This window comes from Pseudophryne corroboree, chromosome 1, assembly GCF_028390025.1.
Source record: "Pseudophryne corroboree isolate aPseCor3 chromosome 1, aPseCor3.hap2, whole genome shotgun sequence".
Lineage (NCBI taxonomy): Eukaryota > Metazoa > Chordata > Amphibia > Anura > Myobatrachidae > Pseudophryne > Pseudophryne corroboree.
Window position 1 is genome coordinate 752261254 of NC_086444.1, and position 26047 is coordinate 752287300.

The window sequence follows — 26047 nt, forward strand, 5'->3', positions numbered from 1 at the left end:
TGCTGGCAACAGACTCTTTGCTACGTGGGACTGAGGGGAGAGAAGCAAACCTACTAACTGCGGCTAGGTTGCGCTTCTTAGGCTACTGGACACCATTAGCTCCAGAGGGATCGAACGCAGGAACCTGACCTTGTCGTCCGTTCCCGGAGCCGCGCCGCCGTCCCCCTCGCAGAGCCAGAAGACAGAAGCCGGCGGGTTGAAGCAAGAAGACGTCAAAATCGGCGGCAGAAGACTCCTGTCTTCATATGAGGTAGCGCACAGCACTGCAGCTGTGCGCCATTGCGCCCACACTAACCCACCCACTCCGGTCACTGTAGGGTGCAGGGCGCAGGGGGGGCGCCCTGGGCAGCAATTAAGTACCTCCTGGCAAAAGCAGCATATATACAGTTGGACACTGTTATATGCATGAGCCCCCGCCATTAATTTTACACAAAATCGCGGGACAGAAGCCTGCCGCTGAGGGGGCGGGGCCTTCTTCCTCAGCACTCACCAGCGCCATTTTCTCTCCACAGCTCCGCTGAGATGAAGCTCCCCAGGCTCCCCCCTGCAAATAGAGAGGGTGAAAAAGAGAGGGGGGGGGGCACATAAATTTGGCATAAAAACAATATATACAGCAGCTACTGGGTTAACACTAAGTTACTATGTGATTCCTGGGTCATATAGCGCTGGGGTGTGTGCTGGCGCACTCTCTCTCTGTCTCTCCAAAGGGCCTTGTGGGGGAACTGTCTTCAAATAGAGCATCCCCTGTGTGTGTGGTGTGTCGGTACGTGTGTGTCGACATGTCTGAGGTAAAAGGCTCCCCTAAGGAGGAGATAGAGCAAATATGTGTGTGAGAGGGTGTCTCCGTCGACAACGCCGACACCTGTTTGGATATGTGTAAGTGCTAAGGTGAATTTGTTGCACAAAAGATTAGAGAACAGACAGGAAATCTACCCATGTCTGTCCCTATGTCACAGAGACCTTCAGAGTCTCTCAATGCTCACTATCCAAAATAATAAACACTGATATCGACACGGAGTTTGACTCCAGTGTCGACTACGATAATGCAAAGTTACAGCCAAAATGGCATAAAAGTATTCAATATATGATTATTGTAATAAAAGATGATTTGCATATCACTGATGACTCCTCTGTCCCTGACACAAGGGTACACATGTTTAAGGGGAAGAAAGCTGAGATAAATTTCCCTCCTCTCATGAGGAAAAAGAGCGGGAATCTCCAGACAAGAGACTGCAGCTTCCCACAAAGAATTCTCAGGCAGTATCCTTTCCCTACTAGGGCCAGGATGTGATGGGAATCTTCCCCTAGGGTGTCACGTTTGCCCAGAAAGTAGCACTAGCTATTCTCAGGGATCCTGCAGATAGTGTGCACATTCTGGTACACTACTCAGACCGGCGATTGCGTTGGCATGGGTTTATAGCGCTGTGGCAGCGTGGACAGGTACCTTATCAGCAGAGATTGAGACCCTAGTATGCATATAGATATATATATATATGTGTATATAGAGATATATATATATTAAAGATGCTGTCTTAAGAGATATGTATATATATAAAACATGCCCAAAGAGACATGAGTATACTGGGTCCTAGAGTCAAAGCTATGTCGATTTCTGTTTGACGTGTCCTGTAGAATATGCAATGGACAGATGATGCCGACTTAAGAGGCATATGGAAGGCTGAGGATTGTGTGGAGAAGGGTTCTCGGACCTGGTCTCCACAGCTATAGCTGGTAATTCTGATATTTTGCCTTCAGCATGACATTATCAAATGCAGCCTTTAAAATAAAGAAACAAGAAAGTCCGAGGTGCGTCCTTTCTGGCCAGAGGCGGAGGCAGAGGAAAGAAGCTGCACAACACAGCTAGTTCCAGGAAACAGAAGTCCTCCCCGGCCTCTACAAAAATCCACCGCATGTCGCTGGGGCTCCACAGGCGGAGCTGGGCCCGGTGGGTGCACGCCTTCGTAAGTTCAGCCACAAGTGGGTTCACTCCCTGTTAGATCCCTGGGCAATAGATATTGTGTCTCAGGGATACAAGCTGGACTTTGAGAAGATGCCCCCTCACCGACGGCCCTGCCGGCTTCCCCCCACGAGAGGGAAACAGTGTTAACTGCAATTCACAAATTGTATCTTCACCAGGTGGCGGTCAAGGTTCCCCTCCTTCAACAAGGAGGGTGTTATTATTCGACCATGTTGTAGTCCCGAAACCAGGCGGTTCAGTCGGACCCATATTGAATTTAAGATCCCTGAACAGATACCTGAAAAGGTTCAAGTTCAAGATGGAATCGCTAAGAGCGGTCATTGCAAGCCTGAAAGGGGGAGATTTTATGGTGACTCGGGACATAAAGGATGCATACCTTCATGTCCCCATTTATCCACCTCATCAGGCGTACCTCAGAATTGCGGTACGGGATTGTCATTACCAATTTCAGACGTTGCCGTTTGGTCTCTCCACGGCCTTGAGAATGCGGAAATGATGGCGCTCCTGCGGAAGCAAGGTGTCACTATTATCACGTACTTGGACGATCTCCTCGTAAAAGCGAGATCAAGAGAGCAGTTGCTGAACAGCGTATCACTTTCTCTGGAAGTGTAACGGCAACACGGCTGGATTCTATATCTTCGAAAGTCGCAGTTGGTTCTTACAGCTCATCTGCCTCTCCTAGGCATGATCCTAGACACAGAGCAGAAAAGGGTTTATCTCCCGATAGAGAGAGCTCAGGAGCTCGTGACACTGGTCAGGAATCTTTTAAAACCAAAACAGGTGTCAGTGCATCACTGCACTCGAGTCCTGGGAAGAAGGGTGGCATCATACGAGGCCATTCCCTTCGGCAGGTTCCATACGAGATCCTTCCAATGGGACTTACTGGACAAGTGGTCCGGATCACATCTTCAAGATGCATCGGTTAATCACCCTATCCCCCTGAGCCATGGTGTCTCTCCTGTGGTGGCTGCAGAGTGCTCACCTCCTCGAAGGTCGCACATTCGGCATTCAGGACTGGGTCCTGGTGACCACGGATGCAAGCCTCCGAGCGTGGGGGGCAGTCACACAGGGAAGAAATTTCCAGGGGCTGTGGTCAAGGCAGGAGACTTGCCTTCACATCATTATCCTGGAACTAAGGGCCATATACAACGCCCTAAGTCAAGCGGAGACCCTGCTTCGCGACCAACCGGTTCTGATTCAGTCAGACAATATCACCGCAGTGGCTCATGTAAACCGCCAAGGCGGCACAAGGAGCAGGGTGCCGATGGTAGAAACCACCAGAATTCTTCGCTGGGCGGAGAATCACGTAAGCGCACTGTCGGCAGTGTTCATTCCGGGAGTGGACAACTGGAAAGCAGACTTACTCAGCAGGCACGACCTCCACCCGGGAGAGTGGGGACTTCATCAAGAAGTCTACGCGCAGATTGTAGGTCGGTGGGAACTGCCACAGGTGGACATGATGGCATCCCGCCTCAACAAAAAGCTACAGAGGTATTGCGCCGGGTCAAGAGACTCTCAGGCGATAGCTGTAGACGCACTGGTGACACCGTGGATGTTCCAGTCGGTTTATGTGTTTCCTCCTTTTCCTCTCTTACCCAAGGTTCTGAGAATCATAAGGAAAAGAGGAGTGAGAACAATATTCATTGTTCCGGATTGGCCAAGAAGGACTTGGTATCCAGAGCTGCAAGAAATGCTCACAGAGGACCCAGGGCCTCTGCCTCTAGGGCAGGATCTGTTGCAGCAAGGACCTTGTATGTTCCAACACTTACCGCAGCTGCGTTTGACGGCATGGCGGTTGGACACCGGATCCTAGTAGAAAAAAGGGATTCCGGATGAGGTTCTTCCTACGCTGATAAAGGCTAGGAAGGACGTGACGGCTAAACATTATCACCGTAAACGGCGAAAATATGTTGCTGGGTGTGAGGCCAGGAATGCCTCTACAGAGGAATTCCAGCTGGGCCGTTTCCTTCACTTCCTACAGTCGGGAGTGACTTTGGGCCTAGAATTGGGGTCCATTAAGGTCCAGATTTCGGCCCTATCCATTTTCTTTCATACAAAAACTAGCTTCTCTACCTGAAGTTCAGACGTTTGTAAAGGGAGTGCTGCATATTCAGCCCCTTTTTTGGTGCCACCAGTGGCACCTTGGGATCTTAACGTGGTGTTGAGTTTCCTGAAATCTCACTGGTTTGAGCCGCTTAAGACCGTGGAGTTAAAATATCTCACGTGGAAAGTGGTCAAGAATTGGCGGCTTTGTCATGTAAAAGCCCCTATCTGGTTTTCCATATGGACAGGGCAGAATTACGGACTCGTCCGCAATTTCTGCCAAAGGTGGTGTCATCTTTTCATTTGAACCAACCTATTGTGGTGCCTGCGGCTACTCGTGACTTGGAGGATTCCAAGTTACTAGATGTAGTCAGGGCTTTGAAGATTATGTAGCCAGAACGGCTGGAGTCAGGAAATCTGACTCGCTGTTTATCCTGTATGCATCCAACAAGCTGGGTGCTCCTGCTTCAAAGCAAGCTATTGCTCGCTGGATCTGTAACACGATTCAGCAGGCTCATTCTGCGGCTGGCGTGCCGCCTCCAAAATCGGTGAAAGCCCATTCCACTAGGAAGGTGGGCTCTTCTTGGGCGGCTGCCCGAGGGGTCTCGGCATTACAGCTTTTCCGAGAGGCTACTTGGTCGGGTTCAAACACTTTTGCGAAGTTCTACAAGTTTGATACCCTGGCTGAGGAGGACCTTGTGTTTGCTCATTCGGTGCTGCAGAGTCATCCGCACTCTCCCGCCCGTTTGGGAGCTTTGGTATAATCCCCATGGTCCTTACGGAGTCCCCAGCATCCACTAGGACGTTAGAGAAAATAAGATTTTACTCACCGGTAAATCTATTTCTCGTAGTCCGTAGTGGATGCTGGGCGCCCGTCCCAAGTGCTGACTTCTTCTGCAATACTTGTATATAGTTATTGCTTAAATAAGGGTTATGTTATGGTTGCATCAGGTTTGTCTGATGCTCTGTTGTTGTTCATACTGTTGACTGGGTATGTTATCACAAGTTATACGGTGTGATTGGTGTGGCTGGTATGAGTCTTACCCTGGATTCCAAAATCCTTTCCTTGTAATGTCAGCTCTTCCGGGCACAGTTTCCTTAACTGAGGTCTGGAGGAGGGGCATGGAGGGAGGAGCCAGTGCACACCAGTAGTACTAAATCTTTCTTAGAGTGCCCAGTCTCCTGCGGAGCCCGTCTATTCCCCATGGTCCTTACGGAGTCCCCAGCATCCACTACGGACTACGAGAAATAGATTTACCGGTGAGTAAAATCTTATTTTCTCTAGCATCCATAAGGGATATTGGGGGAAACTAGTAGCCAAAGGAGCCAGTGCACTTTAAATTTCTTCAACTCGGTGTTCTGGCTCCTCCCTTCTATGCCCCCTCCCACAGGCAATTTAGAAAAAAGTGCCCTCAGGAGAGGTTGCACATCTCTGCAGCTCCAGAGAGTTTTCTTCAATTTCTTTTAAAACTTATATTATTTTTGGTATGCTGTCTTGGCAATAGCATACCTGCGCCGTCGGAGTTTGAGGGAGATGGTAACCGGCCTTGTGAGGTGCAGAGCCACTTTCCCGCTGCAGGACCACCGTCCTGAGGGGTTGTTGTTCATTGGGGCACTGCGCCTTGACTGTCACAGCCGCAGCATGCTGCACACCCCTAACGCTGCCTGAAGGTTACATAGGTGGTGAGTACAAACCGCGGGCCCCGGTTCAAAGTGCGGCTGACCACGAGTGCGGCGTACTGGACCCTCCCTGGGGGGGTCCCGCTAGGATCCCCTGTGTGTAAACTGGCACAAAACTGCTTGACTAGCACTTGTGTGATGTTTTAAGCTGTTATGAGACTTTGCCAGTATAAAAATTATGTACAGTGCCATTAGAGGGGGCGGAGCTTCCTCAGAGCGGGACCTGAGGCGTTTTGGCGCCTTCCTCTGCTTACTGCAGCCCTCTACAGCACACACACACAGCGCTTTCTGCCTCACAGACACGCTGGAAAACTGGCAAAGGGGGAGAGCCACTTGTGTACACTATCCTGAGCATATTTAGATTTGCAATTGTTAGTGTTTACTGTGTTTTACAGAGCTGACAGTCTCTCTGTGTCTCCGCTCATATACAGTAGGGCAGGCTTGCATTATAACTGTCTGTGTAAGTGTTTGTACTTACTGTGAATATGGGTAAGCACAAGCTGTGCAGTATCTGTCACACCAGATTCTCTCCATTATCTAATGACTCTGTTTCCTGTGAACAGTGCAGTCAATATTCACAAATTAGTGAAGAGGTTGGGGGAGAGGGTACAGAGCCCCACTGGTTAGGATCTCTTACAACTATGATGTCAGATATGTCCTCCCAGCTCACTGCTAATGTGCAGAAAACTCAGCTACTGCAACAAGCTGTTGCAGATTTAGCTGCTAGGGCTGATGCACAGCCCCCCCTCTCTCATGCAGGTCCCCAGAAGCGTGGTTTACCTGCGCTGCTGTCTGATACAGATGATGATATCCAAGATGATGGGGATGACCTGGATCCTGTTAGTGGGGATCCCGATTCTGCTCAGGGTATTGAACCCCTCATTTTGGCTTTAAGGGATGTGTTAAAGCTCCCTCTAGAGGACACCTCGTCACAGCAGTCATTTTTCTTTGTACAAAAAGAGCCCAATGTCACTTTCCCTGATTCTCCAGAGTTAGATTTCTTATTCAGACAGGCCTGGAAAAATCCTGACACAAAATTCCAAGTGTCCAAAAAGTTTTTGCACTTTCCCATTTGCTCCTGAAGGTAGAATATTTTGGGAGGAACCCCCTAACGTGGATCTCTTTCTCTCGCCTGTCTAAGAAGGCGGTGCTGCCTGCCCCGTTCTCCTTTACCGTGAAGGATCCTGGGGATCGGAAGATAGAGACTACCCTAAAGTCTATATACACTGCAGCTGGCCTATCACAAAGACCGGTCATTGCGGGTTGCTGGGTAATCCATGCTATTCTTGGGCCATTCAAATTCAGGGGGGTCTCTCGGGGGATATGCCCTTAGTTACCATGGTAACCCTCCTGAAGCACATACAGGACACTACACGTGTCTTCTGTGATTCCCTCAAGGAGATGGAGAACATTAATGCTCGGACGTCTCCCATGGCCGTGTTGGCACGCAGGGTCTTGTGGTTGCATCAGTGGATTGCGGACGCAGAATCCAAATGTGTGGAATCCCTCCCCTTTTCTGGGGAATGGCTTTTTGGAGTTGAATTGGATCCTTGGAATATAAAGTTACGGCTGGGAAATCCACGTTTCTCCCCTCTTGGGCCCTGCCAGCAAGAAGCTCCTATCCTGGGCCGTCTGTCTAGTCTTTTCGGTCTCACAGATTTCGATCAAAGGCCAGAGGTGCCTCCAATGTGGCTAGAGGCACCAGAGGTAAGTCCAGAAAACCTGCAAGCACCAGTTCTCAGGAACATTCCACCGGTTCAGCTTCCACTAATGACTGTGGCCACCCAACCCGAGGGGATCTCAAGGTGGGAGCGCAACTTCGTCACCACAGCAGCGTCTGGGAGACTTCCTGCCGGGGTGCCTGGGCCAGAGAGTTCGTTTCTCAGGGCTATAAGCTGGAGTTCGAAAGGTCCCCCCCCCACCCCCCCCCCCCCCCCCCACCCCAACGAATTTTCAAATCAAGCTTGCCAGCCTTGCAGGATATGCAAGTTACGTTACAACAGGCTATCCGGAAATTGTTCCAGTACCACTACCGCAAAGCAGCAAGGGGTTTTACTCAAACCTGTTTGTGGTGCCGAAGCCGGACTGTTCGGTCAGACCCATTCTGAATCTGAAATCCTTGAATCCTTATTTGTTGGTGTTAAAGTTCAAAATGGAATCCCTGTGAGCAGTGATTGCGGGCCTGGAAGAACAGGAATTTATGGTCTCCTTGGATATCAAGGACGCCTATCTCCATATTCCGATTTGGCCTCCTCATCAGGCGTTCCTGCGGTTTGCCCTGCTGGACGATCACTTCCAATTCCAGGCACTGCCCTTCGGCCTGATAACAGCCCCGAGGGTATTCACGAAGGTGATGGCGGAGATGATGCTTAAACTCCAGATCCAGGGGATCAATGTGGTCCCTTATCTGGACGATCTTCTGATAAAGGCAAGATCCAGGGAGCTTTTGTTGCTCTATATGGACCGCACCATCCATCCAACCATGGGTGGATCCTCAACTTACAGAAGTCCCACATGGAGCCAACTCAGAGGCTCCTGTTCCTAGGATGTTACTGGCTACTGTGGCCCAGAAGCTATTTCTACCAGAGGACAAGGCAAAAATACTTCAGGAGATGGTCCGCATGGTGCTCCGGCCTACTCGAGTGTCCATCCATCTTTGCATAAGATTGCTGGGAAAAATGGTTGCCTAATACGAGGTGATCCAGTACGGGAGGTTCCATGCCAGAACATTTCAATTTGATCTCCTGAGCAAGTGGTCCGGATCGCATCTCCAGATGCAATGGGTGATTCAGCTATCAACTCAGGCCCGGATTTCCCTCCTGTGGTGACTACAGTCCTCCAATCTCCTGGAGGGAAGGAGTTTCGGGATTCAGAATTGGACCCTCCTCACAACGGATGCGAGTCTGAGGATGGGGAGCTGTCACCCAAGGGGCGCAGTTCCAGGGCAGGTGGTCAGGCCATGAAAGCCTCCTTCCAATCAACATTCTTGAACTTCGGGTGATTTACAATGCTCTGATTCAAGCCTCTCCTCTACTCAAGGATCACGTGGTCCAGGTACAGTCGGACAATGCCACGGCTGTGGCATATATCGTTCGACAAGGAGTGACAAAAAGCAGAGCCTGCATGCGAGAGGTGTCAAAGATACTCCTCTGGGCGGAAAGAAATGCAAGAGCCATGTCGGTAATCTTCATTCCGGGTGTGGACAACTAGGAGGCGGACTTCCTGAGTCGTCACGATCTCCACCCGGGGGAGTGGGGGCTTCACTATCTGGTGTTCCAGCAGATCATCGACTGGTGGGGTTGCTCACAAACTTCCCTGGGACCCTCAGGCAAGGACAGTGGACGCACTGGCGTCGCCTTGGCCGTACCGGCTGGTTTACTTGTTTCCTCCAATCCCATTGCTCTCAAGAGTGCTAAAGCGAATCGGGAATCAAGGAGTCCAGGCAATTTTAATTGCCCCGGATTGGCCTCGGAGGGCGTGGTACGCGGATCTTCTGGACATGTCCGTCGAAGACCCTTGGCCTCTACTACTCAGAAGAGCTCTTCAATAATGACCGTTCGTCTACCCGGACTTACAGCGACTTGGAGGTTGAGCGGAACAGCCCAGCTCACAAGGACCTTTCCAAGAAGGTTATTGCAACCATGGTTCAAGCCAGGAAACCTGTGATATCAAAACACTATCATCCATATCTGGAGGAGATATGTCTCTTGGTGCTAGGAACGCACGTATCCGTCTGCAGAGTTTCACTTGGGACGTTTCCTGCAGGCTGGTGTGGATAAGGGTTTACGTCTGGGTTCCATTAAGGTCCAGATTTCAGCTCTCTCAATTTTCTTTCAGAAGAAATTGGCAGTGTTGCCAGAAGTTCAGATCTTCTTACAAGGAGTATTCCACGTACAACCTCCCTTTGTGCTGCCTACGGCACCCTGGGATTTGGATGTAGTGTTGAAATTTCTACAGTCCTCCTGATTTGAACCTCTGATGTCGGTAGAAGACAAATACCTCACGTTGAAGACTGTGATGTTACTGGCCCTGGCTTCTGCTCGACGTGTTTCAGAATTGGGGGCTTTATCGTGTAAAAGTCCCTACTTGGTCTTTTACGAAGACAGAGCGGAGCTCAGAACTAGACAGCAGTTCCTGCCGAAGGTTGTCTCCGCGTTTCATCTGAATCAGCCTATTGTGGTTCCGTCCACTTCTGACTCTTCTGCTCCTCCGGAGGCTGTGCAGATCTTGAAGATATACGTCAAGCGTGCAGCTCGGGTCAGAAAGACGGATTCCTTGTTCGTGCTCTATGATGTGCAGAAGAAGGGTTGCCTTGCTTCAAAGCAGTCCATTGCTCGTTAAATTAGTCATACTATCCAACAGGCCTGTGTGTCGACAGCCTTACCTGTTCCTAAGTCTCTAAAGGCCCACTCTACTAGATCAGTGGGCTCTTCCTGGGCGGCTGCCCGTGGAGTCTCGGCCTTGCTACTATGCCGAGTTGCTACCTGGTCGGGGAACAATACTTTTGTGAAGTTCTACAAATTTGATACCCTGGCCTAAGAGGATTCCCAGTCTGGGCAGGCGGTTCTGCAGCAGTCTCTGCACGTTTCCGCCCATTCTGGAAGCTTTTGGACATCCCCATCGTACTAGTTTCCCCCAATATCCCTTATGGATGCTAGAGAAAATAGGATTTTAATACCTACCGGTAAATCCTTTTCTCATAGTCCATAAGAGATATTGGGCGCCCGCCTTAGTGCGTTGACGTGTCTGCAGGTTCTTGTTCTATTGTTACCTGTTCAGCTGTTGCTGTTGTTGTTACCGGCTGTTCCTGGTTGTTGTGTGTTAGTGGTGTACAAATTTCACCACCCTTTCTTTTATCATGTTCCTTCTCTCATATATGTCCTTTCTCCTATAACTCCTTTTACCTATAACTGCTTGTGGGAGGGGGCATAGAGGGGAGGAGCCAGCACACCCAGTTGAAGAAATTTAAAGTGCACCGGCTCCTTTAGACCCTGTCTATACCCCATCGTACTAGTTTCCCCCAGTATCAAATTATGGGTGTTAGAGGGTTAAAAAAAAATCTAGTCAGACTCCTTGGGTGGCGTTCTTGTTTGTTTTTGTTCTTGCTTTTTTGTTTCCAATTATAGGATATGCCTTCTCTGTACCACATTCTCCAGGAACATTGCTAGTTTCAGGACCCAGCTGTATTTACTAAACTAACAGTTACTCACTGTATGTTTCTCTAACCTGCATTTTATTCTGTAGGATTTGCAACTAGAAGAACTGAAGCAAACCGTTTTTTCCTTGCAAGCTAAAAATGAACAGTTCCAGACTACTGTTTCCCAGCATTTGGCCCAAATTCAACAACACAAAGATCAGTACAATCTTCTCAAGGTACAACTAGGTATGACTGTTTTTTATTGTTCTCATTTATTTTGTTCCAGCAGTGACACAATGGTAATAACATAATATATATACACAGTGGGGCAAAAAAGTATTTGGACAGCCACCAATTGTGCAAGTTGACCCACTTAAAAAGATGAGAGGTCTGTAATTTCCATCATAGGTACACTTCAACTGTGAGAGACAGAATCTGAAAAAAAAACTAGGAAATCACATTGTATGATTTTTAAACAATTTATTTGTATATTCTTGCAGAAAATAAATATTTGTACAATCAAAAAGTTCAACTCAATACTTTGTAATTGCCAACTGAGGTTATATTACAGAGGTCAAACGTTTCCTGTAGTTCTTGACCAGGTTTGCACACACTGCAGCAGGTATTTTGTCCCACTCTTCCATGCAGATCTTCTCTAGATCTGTCATGTTTTGGGGCTGTCGCCGGGAACACGGACTTTCAACTCCCTCCACAGATTTTCTATTGGGTTGAGGTCTGGAGACTGGCTAGGCCACTCCAGGACTTTGAAATGCTTTTTACGGAGCCACTCCTTAGTTGCCTGGGCGGGGTCATTGTCATGCTGGAAGACCCAGCCAAGTTCCATCTTCAATGCTCTTACTGAGGGAAGGAGGTTTTTGCCCAAAATCTCACGATACATGGCCCCATTCATCCTCTCCTTAATACGGATCAGTCGTCCTGTCCCCTTTGCAGAAAAGCAGCCCCAAAGCATGATGTTTCCACCCCCATGCTTCACAGTGGGTATGGTGTTCTTGGGATGTCATTCATCATTCTTCTCCCTCCAAACATGGCGAGTGGAGTTTATACCAAAAATTCGATTTTGCTCTCATCTGACCACATTACATTCTCCCGATACTCCTCTGGATCATCTAGATGGTCACTGGCAAACTTTAGACGGGCCTGGACATGTGCTGGCTTAAGCAGGGGGACCTTTCGTGCGCTGTAGGATTTCAGTCCATGACAACGTAGTGTGTTACTAATGGTAACCTTTGTGACTGTGGTCCCTTCTCTCTTGAGGTCATTGACCAGGTCCCCCCCATGTAGTTCTGGGCTGATTCCTCACCGTTCCTAAGATCATTGATACCCCACCAGTGGCAAACGCAGGATTTCTAGAGAGGGGTTTCCAAATGTAGTCCACAATCTCCCACTCTGCATAACATTAAAGTAAGTGCAGGAGACTGGGGGAGCGGTAGAAGAACCTAGCAACGTCCCTGGACATTAATGTACACATTAGTCTTTTTATACACTGGATACTGTATGGAATACAGTATTAATATTTAAAACTTTAGATGGTCTATTGTATGGGCTGTATCAAACATTTAAATTATATAAAGAAGTGGTCAGGAAAAGGTTAAACAAACTATAAAAGGTTAAACAAACTATAAATAAAGTACACAACTATAGTAGAACCAGTACTGCACTTTCTAAGCACACATTCTCCCACCACGTGGTAAGCTCATGTCTCTTCTTCCTGGTAGCTACTCTGGTTCCGGTATGAATGGTCGACCATGTTATGGTCGACAGTCATTAGGTCGACCACTATTGGTCGACATTGACATGGTCGACATGGACACATGGTCGACATATGAAAAGGTCGACATGAGTTTTTTAACTTTTTTTGGTGTCGTTTTTTGCGTAAAGTGACTGGGAACCCCAATTAGTGCACCGCGTCCCCTCGCATGGCTCGCTTCGCTCGCCATGCTTCGGGCATGGTGCCTTCGCTCCGCTACCGCTTCGCTCGGCACACTTTACCGTTCCAATCGTAGTCCATGTGGATCGTAAAGTATGGAAAAGTTCCCCAAAAGTAAAAAAAGTTAAAAAACTAATGTCGACCTTTTCGTTAGAGATGTGCACCGGAAATTTTTCGGGTTTTGTGTTTTGGTTTTGGGTTCGGTTCCGCGGCCGTGTTTTGGGTTTGAACGCGTTTTGGCAAAACCTCACCGAATTTTTTTTGTCGGATTCGGGTGTTTTTTTCAAAGAACCCTAAAAAACAGCTTAAATCATTGAATTTGGGGGTCATTTTGATCCCATAGTATTATTAACCTCAATAACCATAATTTACACTCATTTCCAGTCTATTCTGAACACCTCACACCTGACAATATTATTTTTAGTCCTAAAATTTGCACCGAGGTCGCTGGATGGCTAAGCTAAGCGACACAAGTGGCCGACACAAACACCTGGCCCATCTAGGAGTGGCACTGCAGTGTCAGGCAGGATGGCCCTTCCAAAAAATACTCCCCAAACAGCACATGACGCAAAGAAAAAAAGAGGCGCAATGAGGTAGCTGTGTGAGTAAGCTAAGCGACCCTAGTGGCCGGCACAAACACCTGGCCCATCTCACGCAGGATGGCCCTTCCAAAAAATACTCCCCAAACAGCACATGACGCAAAGAAAAAAAGAGGCGCAAGCTCTTCCCGTCCAGTGTTGGGAAGGTCAGGCATCGCAACCGACACAATTGGACTCTCCTTTGGGATTTGGGATTTAGAAGAACGCACAGTTCTTTGCTGTGCTTTTGCCGCAAGTCTTTTCTTTTTTCTAGCGAGAGGATGAGTGCTTCCATCCTCATGTGAAGCTGAACCACTAGCCATGAACATAGGCCAGGGCCTCAGCCGTTCCTTGCCACTCCGTGTCGTAAATGGCATATTGGCAAGTTTCCGCTTCTCCTCAGACGCTTTTAATTTTGATTTTTGGGTCATTTTTTTACTGATCTTTTGTGTTTTGGATTTTACATGCTCTGTACTATGACATTGGGCATCGGCCTTGGCAGACGACGTTGATGGCATTTCATCGTCTCGGCCAAGACTAGTGGCAGCAGCTTCAGCACGAGGTGGAAGTGGATCTTGATCTTTCCCTATTTTTTTAACCTCCACATTTTTGTTCTCCATATTTTGCGCACAACTAAAAGCCACCACAGGTATACAATGTAGATGGGTGGATAGTATTATATTACTTATGGACGACGAGTGACGACACAGAGGTAGGTACAGCCGTGGCCTACCGTACTGCTGCTTATATATATATAATATACTGTATAACGGACCTGGTGGACACTGTCAGCAGACTCCTAAACTACTAGTATGAAGAAGATAGAAAAAAAAAACCCCACCACAGGTAGGTAGGTATACAATTATGGACGAGCACTGACGACACAGAGATAGCCACAGCCGTGGACTACTGTACTGCGTCTGCTAGTATAGATAATATACTAAATATATTACTACTGTAGGTATATAATATAATGACGGACCTGGTGGACACTGTCAGCAGACTCCTAAACTACTAGTATGAAGAAGATAGAAAAAAAAACCCCACCACAGGTAGGTAGGTATACAATTATGGACGAGCACTGACGACACAGAGATAGCCACAGCCGTGGACTACCGTACTGCGTCTGCTAATATAGAGATGATAAAGATGATAGAGATGAAAAAAAAAAAATATAACACTACTGTAGGTAAATATTTATATAATATAATGAATGACGGACCTGCTGGACACTGTCAGGAGAATGCGTTTATACTATAGAATAAAAAAAAAAAAACACCACAGGAGTGTTTAACTTTTTCAGGCAGACAATATACTGGTGGTCACTGGCAGCAAAAGTGTGCACTGTACTCCTGCTATAACTGCACCCCAGTCTCCCCCACAATTCAGCTGTGTGAGCAGTGAGCACTCAGCACAGTCAGATATACATAGATGATATATCATGCAGCACACTGAGGCTGAGCACAGATATGGTATGTGACTGTGTATCGTTTTTTTTCAGGCAGAGAACGGATTATAAATAAAACTGGTGGTCACTATCAGCAAAACTCTGCACTGTACTGAGTACTCCTAATGCTCCCCAAAATTAGTAAATCAAGTGTCTCTCTAATCTATTCTAAACGGAGAGGACGCCAGCCACGTCCTCTCCCTATCAATCTCAATGCACGTGTGAAAATGGCGGCGACGCGCGGCTCCTTATATAGAATCCGAGTCTCGCGAGAATCCGACAGCGGGATGATGACGTTCGGGCGCGCTCGGGTTAACCGAGCAAGGCGGGAGGATCCGAGTCTGCTCGGACCCGTGCAAAAAAGGCTGAAGTTCGGGCGGGTTCGGATTCCGAGGAACCGAACCCGCTCATCTCTACTTTTCATATGTCGACCTTTCATGTGTCGACCATGTGTCCATGTCGACCATGTCAATGTCGACCAATAGTGGTCGACCTAATGACTGTCAACCATAACATGGTCGACCATGTGAACGGATACCAGCTACTCTCTGGTCCAGAGCACGGAGTGAGGACTCAGATCCTCACATAGAGCAAACTTGGTAGAAGAAGTTGCTACCACTGGGCGTGTGCAGTAGCTCCGCTCTGTTCCATAACCTGCATGATGTGGCAGCAGCTCTAGTAATCGTATTATATACTATTGCTATTATTGTCATAATTTGAGAAACGCGCAGAGAGGGAGAGGGGTTTCCAGGCATCCAGATACCCCCCCTGCGTTTGCCTATGCCCACAAGGGGAGATTGTCAGTGATCTTGTATTTCTTCCATTTTTTAATAATTGCGCCAACATTTGATCTCTTCTCACCAAGCTGCTTGCCTGTTGTCTAGTAGCTCATGCCAGCCTGTGCAGCTTTACAATTTTGTCCCTGGTGTCCTTAGACAGCTCTCTGGCCATGGTGGAAAGGTAGCAGTCTAACTGTTTGAGAGTGTGGACAGGTGTCTTTTATACAGATAACCAGGTCAAACAGCTGCCATTAATACAGGTAACGAGTGGAGGATAGAAGAGCTTCTTAAAGAAGAAGTAACAGGTCTGTGAGATCCAGAAATCTTGCTGCTTGGTAGGTGTCCAAATATTTCTCTGACGTCCTAGTGGATGCTGGGAACTCCGTAAGGACCATGGGGAATAGCGGCTCCGCAGGAGACTGGGCACAAAAAGTAAAAGCTTTAGACTAGCTGGTGTGCACTGGCTCCTCCCCCTATGACCCTCCTCCAAGCCTCAGTTAGATTTTTGTGCCCGAACGAGAAGGGTGCAAGCTAGGTGGCTCTCCTGAGCTGCTTAGAAGTAAAAGTTTAAATAGGTTTTTTATTTTCAGTGAGTCCTGCTGGCAACAGGCTCACTGCATCGTGGGACTAAGGGGGAGAAGAAGCGAACTCACCTGACTGCAGAGTGGATTGGGCTTCTTGGCTACTGGACATTAGCTCCAGAGGGACGATCACAGGTTCAGCCTGGATGGGTCCCGGAGCCGCGCCGCCGGCCCCCTTACAGAGCCAGAAGAGCGAAGAGGTCCGGAGAAAGCGGCGGCAGAAGACGTTCCTGTCTTCAAATAAGGTAGCGCACAGCACTGCAGCTGTGCGCCATTGCTCTCAGCACACTTCACACTCCGGTCACTGAGGGTGCAGGGCGCTGGGGGGGAGCGCCCTGAGACGCAATAAAAATGATATAAAAACCTTATATGGCTAAATAAAATGCATCACATATAGCTCCTGGGCTATATGGATGCATTTATCCCCTGCCAGTTTCCTGAAAAAAGCGGGAGAAAAGGCCGCCGTGAAGGGGGCGGAGCCTTTCTCCTCAGCACACAAGCGCCATTTTCTTTCACAGCTCCGCTGGAAGGACGGCTCCCTGACTCTCCCCTGCAGTCCTGCACTACAGAAACAGGGTAAAACAGAGAGGGGGGCACTATTGGCAGCTAATATATAAATACAGCAGCTATAACAGGGAGTAACACTTATATAAGGTTATCCCTGTATATATATAGCGCTCTGGTGTGTGCTGGCAAACTCTCCCTCTGTCTCCCCAAAGGGCTAGTGGGGTCCTGTCCTCTATCAGAGCATTCCCTGGGTGTCGGTACGATTGTGTCGACATGTATGAGGAGGAAAATGATGTGGAAGCAGAGCAATTGCCTGTGTTAGTGATGTCACCCCCTAGGGAGTCGACACCTGACTGGATGGTAGTAATTAAAGAATTACGTGACAATGTCAGCACTTTGCAAAAAAACTGTTGACGACATGAGACAGCCGACAAATCAATTAGTGCCTGTTCAGGCGTCTCAGACACCGTCAGGGGCACTAAAACGCCCGTTACCTCAGATGGTCGACACAGACCCTGACACGGATACTGAATCCAGTGTCGACGGTGACGAGACAAACGTAATGTCCAGTAGGGCCACACGTTACATGATCACGGCAATGAAGGAGGCATTGAACATTTCTGACACTACAAGTACCACAAAAAAGGGTATTATGTGGGGTGTAAAAAAACTACCAGTGGTTTTTCCTGAGTCAGATGAATTAAATGAGGTGTGTGATAAAGCGTGGGTTTCCCCCGATAAAAAACTGCTGATTTCTAATAAATTATTGGCACTATACCCTTTCCCGCCAGAGGTTAGGGCACGTTGGGAAACACCCCCTAGGGTAGATAAGGCGCTCACACGCTTATCAAAACAAGTGGCGTTACCGTCTCCTGATACGGCCGCTCTCAAGGAACCAGCTGATAGAAGGCTGGAAAATATCTTAAAAGGTATATACACACATACCGGTGTTATACTGCGACCAGCGATCGCCTCAGCCTGGATGTGCAGCGCTGGAGTGGCTTGGTCGGATTCCCTGACTGAAAATATTGATACCCTGGATAGGGACAGTATATTATTAACTATAGAGCATTTAAAGGATGCATTACTATATATGCGAGATGCACAGAGGGATATTTGCACCCTGGCATCTAGAGTAAGTGCGATGTCCATTTCTGCCAGAAGAACGTTATGGACGCGACAGTGGTCAGGTGATGCGGATTCCAAACGACATATGGAAGTATTGCCGTATAAAGGGGAGGAGTTATTTGGGGTCGGTCTATCGGACCTGGTGGCCACAGCAACGGCTGGAAAATCCACCTTTTTACCCCAGGTCACCTCTCAGCAGAAAAAGACACCGTCTTTTCAAACCCAGTCCTTTCGTCCCTATAAGGGCAAGAGGGAAAAAGGCCGCTCGTTCCTGCCCCGGGGCAGAGGAAGGGGAAAAAGACTGCACCATGCAGCCTCTTCCCAGGAGCAGAAGCCCTCCCCCGCTTCTGCCAAGTCCTCAGCATGACGCTGGGGCTCTGCAAGCAGACTCGGGCACGGTGGGGGGCCGTCTCAAGAATTTCAGCGCGCAGTGGGCTCACTCGCAAGTGGACCCCTGGATCCTGCAGGTAGTATCACAGGGGTACAAATTGGAATTCGAGACGTCTCCCCCTCGCCGGTTCCTGAAGTCTGCTCTACCAACGTCTCCCTCCGACAGGGAGGCAGTATTGGAAGCTATTCACAAGCTGTATTCCCAGCAGGTGATAATCAAGGTACCCCTCCTACAACAGGGAAAGGGGTATTATTCCACGCTGTTTGTGGTACCGAAGCCGGACGGCTCGGTGAGACCAATTTTAAATCAAAAATCTTTGAACACTTACATAAAAAGGTTCAAATTCAAGATGGAGTCACTCAGAGCAGTGATAGCGAACCTGGAAGAAGGGGACTATATGGTATCTCTAGACATCAAGGATGCTTAGCTCCATGTCCCAATCTACCCTTCTCACCAAGGGTACCTCAGGTTTGTGATACAAAACTGTCATTATCAGTTTCAGACGCTGCCGTTTGGATTGTCCACGGCACCACGGGTCTTTACCAAGGTAATGGCCGAAATGATGATTCTTCTTCGAAGAAAAGGCGTATTAATTATCCCTTACTTGGACGATCTCCTGATAAGGGCAAGGTCCAGGGAACAGTTAGAGGTCGGAGTAGCACTATCTCAGGTAGTGCTACGTCAGCACGGGTGGATTCTAAATATCCCAAAATCACAGCTGATTCCAACAACACGTCTACTGTTCCTAGGGATGATTCTGGACACAGTCCAGAAAAAGGTGTTTCTCCCGGAGGAGAAGGCCAGGGAGTTATCCGAGCTAGTCAGGAACCTCCTAAAACCAGGACAAGTGTCAGTGCATCAGTGCACGAGAGTCCTGGGAAAAATGGTGGCTTCTTACGAAGCGATTCCATTCGGAAGATTCCATGCAAGAACTTTTCAGTGGGATCTGCTGGACAAATGGTCCGGATCGCATCTTCAGATGCATCAGCGGATAACCCTATCTCTAAGGACAAGGGTATCTCTCCTGTGGTGGTTACAGAAGGCTCATCTTCTAGAGGGCCGCAGATTCGGCATTCAGGATTGGATGCTGGTAACCACGGATGCCAGCCTGAGAGGCTGGGGAGCAGTCACACAGGGAAGAAATTTCCAGGGCTTGTGGTCAAGCATGGAAACGTCTCTTCACATAAATATCCTAGAGCTAAGGGCCATTTACAATGCCCTAAGTCAAGCAAGGCCTCTGCTTCAGGGTCAACCGGTATTGATCCAGTCGGACAACATCACGGCTGTCGCCCACGTAAACAGACAGGGCGGCACAAGAAGCAGGAGGGCAATGGCAGAAGCTGCAAGGATTCTCCGCTGGGCGGAAAATCATGTGATAGCACTGTCAGCAGTGTTCATTCCGGGAGTGGACAACTGGGAAGCAGACTTCCTCAGCAGACACGACCTCCACCCGGGGGAGTGGGGACTTCATCCAGAAGTCTTCCAAGTGATTGTAAACCGTTGGGAAAAACCAAAGGTGGACATGATGGCGTCCCGTCTCAACAAGAAACTGGACAGATATTGCGCCAGGTCAAGGGACCCTCAGGCAATAGCGGTGGACGCTCTGGTAACTCCGTGGGTGTTCCAGTCGGTATATGTGTTCCCTCCTCTTCCTCTCATACCAAAAGTACTGAGAATCATAAGAAGGAGAGGAGTAAGAACGATACTCGTGGCTCCGGATTGGCCAAGAAGAACTTGGTACCCGGAGCTGCAAGAGATGCTCACGGAGGACCCGTGGCCTCTACCTCTAAGGAAGGACCTGCTCCAGCAGGGACCTTGTCTGTTCCAAGACTTACCGCGGCTGCGTTTGACGGCATGGCGGTTGAACGCCGGATCCTGAAGGAAAAAGGCATTCTAGATGAAGTCATCTCTACCCTGATCAAGGCCAGGAAGGATGTAACTGCAAAACATTATCATCGCATTTGGCGAAAATATGTTGCGTGGTGTGAGGCCAAGAAGGCCCCTACGGAGGAATTTCAACTGGGTCGTTTCCTACATTTCCTGCAAGCAGGATTGTCTATGGGCCTAAAATTAGGATCCATTAAGGTTCAAATTTCGGCCCTGTCGATCTTCTTCCAGAAAGAACTGGCTTCAGTGCCTGAAGTTCAGACGTTTGTCAAAGGGGTACTGCATAATAGTGATGAGCGGATTCGGTTTTACTCGGTTTTACTCGGTTCTCAAAACGGCATCTTATTGGCTCACGGATGTCACGTGTTTTGGATAGCCAATAAGATGCCGTTTTGAGAACCGAGTAAAACCGAGTAAAACCGAACCTCGCTCATCACTACTGCATATACAGCCTCCTTTTGTGCCTCCAGTGGCACCTTGGGACCTCAATGTAGTTTTAGGGTTCCTAAAATCACATTGGTTTGAACCACTTGCCACAGTGGATTTGAAATATCTCACATGGAAAGTGGTAATGCTGTTGGCCCTGGCTTCAGCCAGGCGCGTATCAGAATTGGCGGCTTTATCCTATAAAAGCCCTTACCTGATATTTCATTCGGATAGGGCAGAATTGAGGACTCGTCCTCAATTTCTCCCTAAGGTGGTTTCAGCGTTTCACATGAATCAACCTATTGTGGTACCTGTGGCTACTAGGGACTTGGAGGACTCCAAGTTGCTGGACGTAGTCAGGGCCCTGAAAATATGTTTCCAGGACGGCTGGAGTCAGAAAATCTGACTCGCTGTTTATACTATATGCACCCAACAAGCTGGGTGCTCCTGCTTCTAAGCAGACGATTGCTCGTTGGATTTGTAGTACAATTCAACTTGCACATTCTGTGGCAGGCCTGCCACAGCCAAAATCTGTAAAAGCCCATTCCACACGGAAGGTGGGCTCATCTTGGGCGGCTGCCCGAGGGGTCTCGGCTTTACAACTTTGCCGAGCAGCTACTTGGTCAGGGGCAAACACGTTTGCTAAATTCTACAAATTTGATACCCTGGCTGAGGAGGACCTGGAGTTCTCTCATTCGGTGCTGCAGAGTCATCCGCACTCTCCCGCCCGTTTGGGAGCTTTGGTATAATCCCCATGGTCCTTACGGAGTTCCCAGCATCCACTAGGACGTCAGAGAAAATAAGAATTTACTTACCGATAATTCTATTTCTCATAGTCCGTAGTGGATGCTGGGCGCCCATCCCAAGTGCGGATTGTCTGCAATACTTGTATATAGTTATTGTTACAAAAAAATCGGGTTGTTTATTGTTGGAAGCCATCTTTTCAGAGGCTCCTACGGTTATCATACTGTTAACTGGGTTCAGATCACGAGTTGTACGGTGTGATTGGTGTGGCTGGTATGAGTCTTACCCGGGATTCAAGATCCTTCCTTATTATGTACGCTCTTCCGGGCACAGTATCTTAACTGAGGCTTGGAGGAGGGTCATAGGGGGAGGAGCCAGTGCACACCAGCTAGTCTAAAGCTTTTACTTTTTGTGCCCAGTCTCCTGCGGAGCCGCTATTCCCCATGGTCCTTACGGAGTTCCCAGCATCCACTACGGACTATGAGAAATAGAATTATCGGTAAGTAAATTCTTATTTTTTCTCTTACGTCCTAGAGGATGCTGGGGACTCCGTAAGGACCATGGGGTATAGACGGGCTCCGCAGGAGATAGGGCACCTAAAAAGAACTTTGACTATGGGTGTGCACTGGCTCCTCCCTCTATGCCCCTCCTCCAGACTTCAGTTAGATCTTGTGCCCAGAGGAAAATGGGTGCACTGCAGAGAGCTCTCCAGAGTTTTCTGTGGAAAAAGAATTTTGTTAGGTTTTTTATTTTCAGGGAGTCCTGTTGGCAACAGGCTCCCTGCATCGTGGGACTGAGGAGAGAGAAGCAGAGCTGGCTTGTCAAGTTGGGCACTGCTTCTAAGGCTACTGGACACCATTAGCTCCAGAGGGAGTCGGAACACAGGTCTCACCTGGGGTTCGTCCCGGAGCCGCGCCGCCGTCCTCTTCACAGATGCCGAAGGTAGAAGCGGATAGAGAAGACAGAAGACCTCTTAGGCGGCAGAAGACATCAGATCTTCATGAGGTTGCTCCCAGTCACACACACACAGAGCAGCACTGAAGGGTGCAGGGCGCAGGGGGGCGCCCTGGGCAGCAATAAACCTCACATTTTGGCACAAATACAGTGGCATTAGACTGCGGAGGCAGTAAATCGCTGATCCCCCGCCATTTTATTGAAAAATCACTGGGACCAAAGCCCGCCGTCGGGTGGGTGGGGCTTGATCCTCCGCACTAACCAGCGCCATTTTCTCCACAGAAGCTGCATGAGAAAAAAAACGCTGGCTCCCTGGTCTCTCGCCTGCTGAACACAGGCTGGAAAAAAAAGAGGGGGGCACATTTGTCCCCTTATAGGTTAATCCCTGTGTGTGTGGGGTGTCGGTACGTGTGTCGACATGTCTGAGGCGGAAGGCTTCTCCAAGGAGGAGGTGGAGCAAATGAGTGGTGTGTCCCCGTCGGTTGTGCCGACTCCAGATTGGATGGACATGTGGCATACGTTGCATGCAAGTGTGGCATCCTTACATAAAAGGCTTGATAAAGCTGGTTTAGGGGGGACATCAGGCGGTCAATCCTCAGATTGGACCGACTCACAGGGCCCGTCGGGGTCTCAAAAGCGTCCCTTAACACAAGACACTACTACCGACACGGATTCTGATTCCAGTGTCGACTATGACGAAGTAAAATTGCACCCTAGGGTGACTAAAACCATTCAGTGCATGATTGTTGCATATTGTGGATGAACCCTCGGTCCCCGACACAAGGGTACACATGTTTAAGGAAAAGAAACAGATTATTAATTTTCCCACATCTCATTAAGTAAATGAGTTCTTTGAAAAAGCTTGGGAGACTCCGGATAAGAGACCGCAGATCCCCAAAAGAATTTTTATGGCATACCCTTTCCCTAAGCAGGACAGGGAGATTTGGGAATCACCCCCCACTGTGGACAAGGCCCTGATGCGCTTGTCCAAGAAAGTGGCGCTACCGTCTCCTCACACAGCGGCCCTTAAGGACCCTGCAGATCGCAGGCAAGAAACTACATTAAAGGGTATTTATTCTCATACGGGTGCTGTGTTAAGACCGACGATTGCGTCGGCATGGGTGTGTAGCGCAATTGCAGCTTGGACAGATGAGCTGACAGATCAACTTGATACTATGGATAAGGATACTAGCTAACTCTAGATAACTAGATAACTCTAGCCCATATAAAAGACACAGTCTTATTTATGAGGGATGCTCAAAGGGACATTGGATTGCTATCTTCCAGGGCCAATGCCATGTCTATCTCAGCGAGAAGATCCTTATGGACTCGCCAATGGACGGGTGATGCGGATTCCAAAAAACATATGGAAGTACTACCCTATGAGGGTGATGTATTGTTTGGGGATGGGCTGACGGACCTGGTTTCCACAGCTACAGCAGGTAAATCAAATTTTTTACCATATATTCCCCAACAGCAAAAGAAAGCAACACCCTATCAGATGCAGTCCTTTCGGTCGCACAAGTCCAAAAGAGGTCGGGGATCCTCTTTCCTCGCCAGAGGTAAGGGCAGTGGAAAGAGAGCACCTGCTTCGGCAGGTGCCCAGGAACAAAAGTCCTCCCCGGCTGCTCCAAAACCCACAGCATGACGCTGGGGCTCCCCTGAGGGAGTCCGCACCGGTGGGGGCACGTCTTCGACTTTTCAGTCAGGCCTGGGTCAGTTCGGATCTGAATCCCTGGGTGTTGGAAATAGTTTCCCAGGGTTACAAATTGGAATTCGAGGATGTGCCCCCGAGCCGATTTTTCAAATCGGCCCTACCAGCTTCCACATCGGAAAGGGATGTAGTGTTAGCTGCAATTCAAACGCTGTGTATACAGCAAGTGATAATCAAGGTTCACCTGCACCAGCAGGGAAGAGGTTACTATTCAACCCTATTTGTGGTCCCCAAACCGGACGGTACGGTCAGACCAATTTTAAATCTGAAATCCCTAAACCTGTACATAAAAAGATTCAAATTCAAAATGGAATCTCTCAGAGCGATAATAGCCAACATGGAGGAGGGGGAGTTTATGGTGTCTCTGGACATACAGGATGCGTACCTTCATGTCCCCATATATGCCCCCCATCGGGAATACCTGAGATTCGCTGTACAGGATTGTCATTACCAATTTCAGACGTTGCCGTTTGGACTTTCCACGGCCCCGAGGATTTTCACCAAAATAATGGCGGAAATGATGGTGGTCCTGCGCAAGCATGGAGTCACAATTATCCCATACTTGGACGATCTCCTGATAAAAGCGAGATAAAGGGAGAAATTGCTGAGCAGTGTGGCGCTCTCTCTGAGAGTGCTCCAGCAGCACGGTTGGATTCTAAATCTACCAAAGTCACAGTTGATTCCGACAACTCGACTACCGTTCCTAGGTATGATACTGGATACTGAACAAATTAAGGTCTTTCTCCCAATAGAGAAAGCCCAAGACATCCAGTACATGGTCAGAGACCTGCTAAAACCGAAAAGGGTGTCAGTTCACCAATGCACTCGAGTTCTGGGGAAAATGGTGGCGGCCTACGAGGCCATTCCCTTCGGAAGGTTCCATGCAAGGACTTTTCAATGGGACCTTCTGGACAAGTGGTCAGGGTCCCATCTGCACTTACATCGGAAAATAACTCTGTCCCCAGGAACCAGAGTGTCCCTCCTGTGGTGGTTGCAAAGTGCTCACCTGCTGGAGGGTTGCAGGTTCGGGATTCAGGACTGGATCCTGGTTACCACGGACGCGAGCCTCCGAGGATGGGGAGCGGTCACGCAGGGAAAGACGTTTCAGGGTCTTTGGTCAGACCAGGAGTTCTGTCTACACATCAGTGTGTTGGAACTCAGGGCCATTTACAACGGCCTTCGACAAGCGGAGAGTTTTCTTCGAAACCTACCGGTTCTGATTCAATCAGACAATGTCACAGCAGTGGCTCATGTGAACCGCCAAGGCGGGACAAGAAGCAGAGTCGCGATGGCGGAATCCACAAGGATACTTCGCTGGGCGGAAAATCATGTAAGCGCTCTGTCGGCTGTCTTCATTCCGGGAGTGGACAACTGGGAAGCAGACTTCCTCAGCAGACACGATCTCCATCCAGGAGAGTGGGGACTTCATCAAGAAGTCTTTGCAGACGTAACACGTCTTTGGGGAACTCCTCAAATAGACATGGCGTCACGCCTCAACAAAAAACTTCGGAGGTATTGCCCAAGGTCTCGGGACCCTCAGGCAGTAGCAGTAGACGCATTGGTAACACCGTGGGTGTTCGAATCGGTCTACGTGTTTCCTCCTCTTCCTCTCATCACGAAAGTGTTGAGGATCATAAGACGAAGAAGAGTACAGACGATACTCATTGTCCCAGACTGGCCTCGAAGGGCCTGGTACTCTGATCTACAAGAGATGCTCACAGGAGAGCCCTGGCCTCTTCCTCTGAGGGAAGACCTGTTGCAGCAGGGGCCCTGTGTATTTCAAGACTTACCGAGGTTATGTTTGACGGCATGGCGGTTGAACGCCGAATCCTAGCGAAAAAGGGGATTCCGGAAGAGGTCATCCCTACTTTAATAAAGGCTAGGAAGGAGGTGACGATAAAACATTATCACCGTATCTGGCGAAAGTATGTGTCTTGGTGTGAGACCAAGAATGCACCTACGGAAGATTTTCATCTGGGTCGTTTTCTCCACTTCCTACAGACAGGAGTGGATATGGGCCTGAAATTAGGCTCGGTTAAGGTACAGATTTCGGCCCTCTCCATTTTCTTTCAGAAGGAATTGGCTTCTCTTTCAGAAGTCCAGACGTTTGTAAAGGGAGTGCTGC

At 48.8% G+C, this 26047-nt stretch overlaps 1 protein-coding gene across 4 annotated transcripts in view; it reads left to right on the top strand.

Annotated features, from left to right (window-relative positions):
* USO1 (USO1 vesicle transport factor) overlaps nucleotides 1–26047 on the top strand; it is a 285018-nt gene that overhangs the window by 204550 nt on the left and 54421 nt on the right. For all 4 annotated transcript variants that reach the window (XM_063916925.1, XM_063916933.1, XM_063916940.1 and 1 more), the window contains one exon: nucleotides 10946–11084. In XM_063916925.1, the coding sequence (XP_063772995.1) occupies nucleotides 10946–11084 (139 nt within the window). The remainder of the gene's footprint in view (nucleotides 1–10945; nucleotides 11085–26047) is intronic.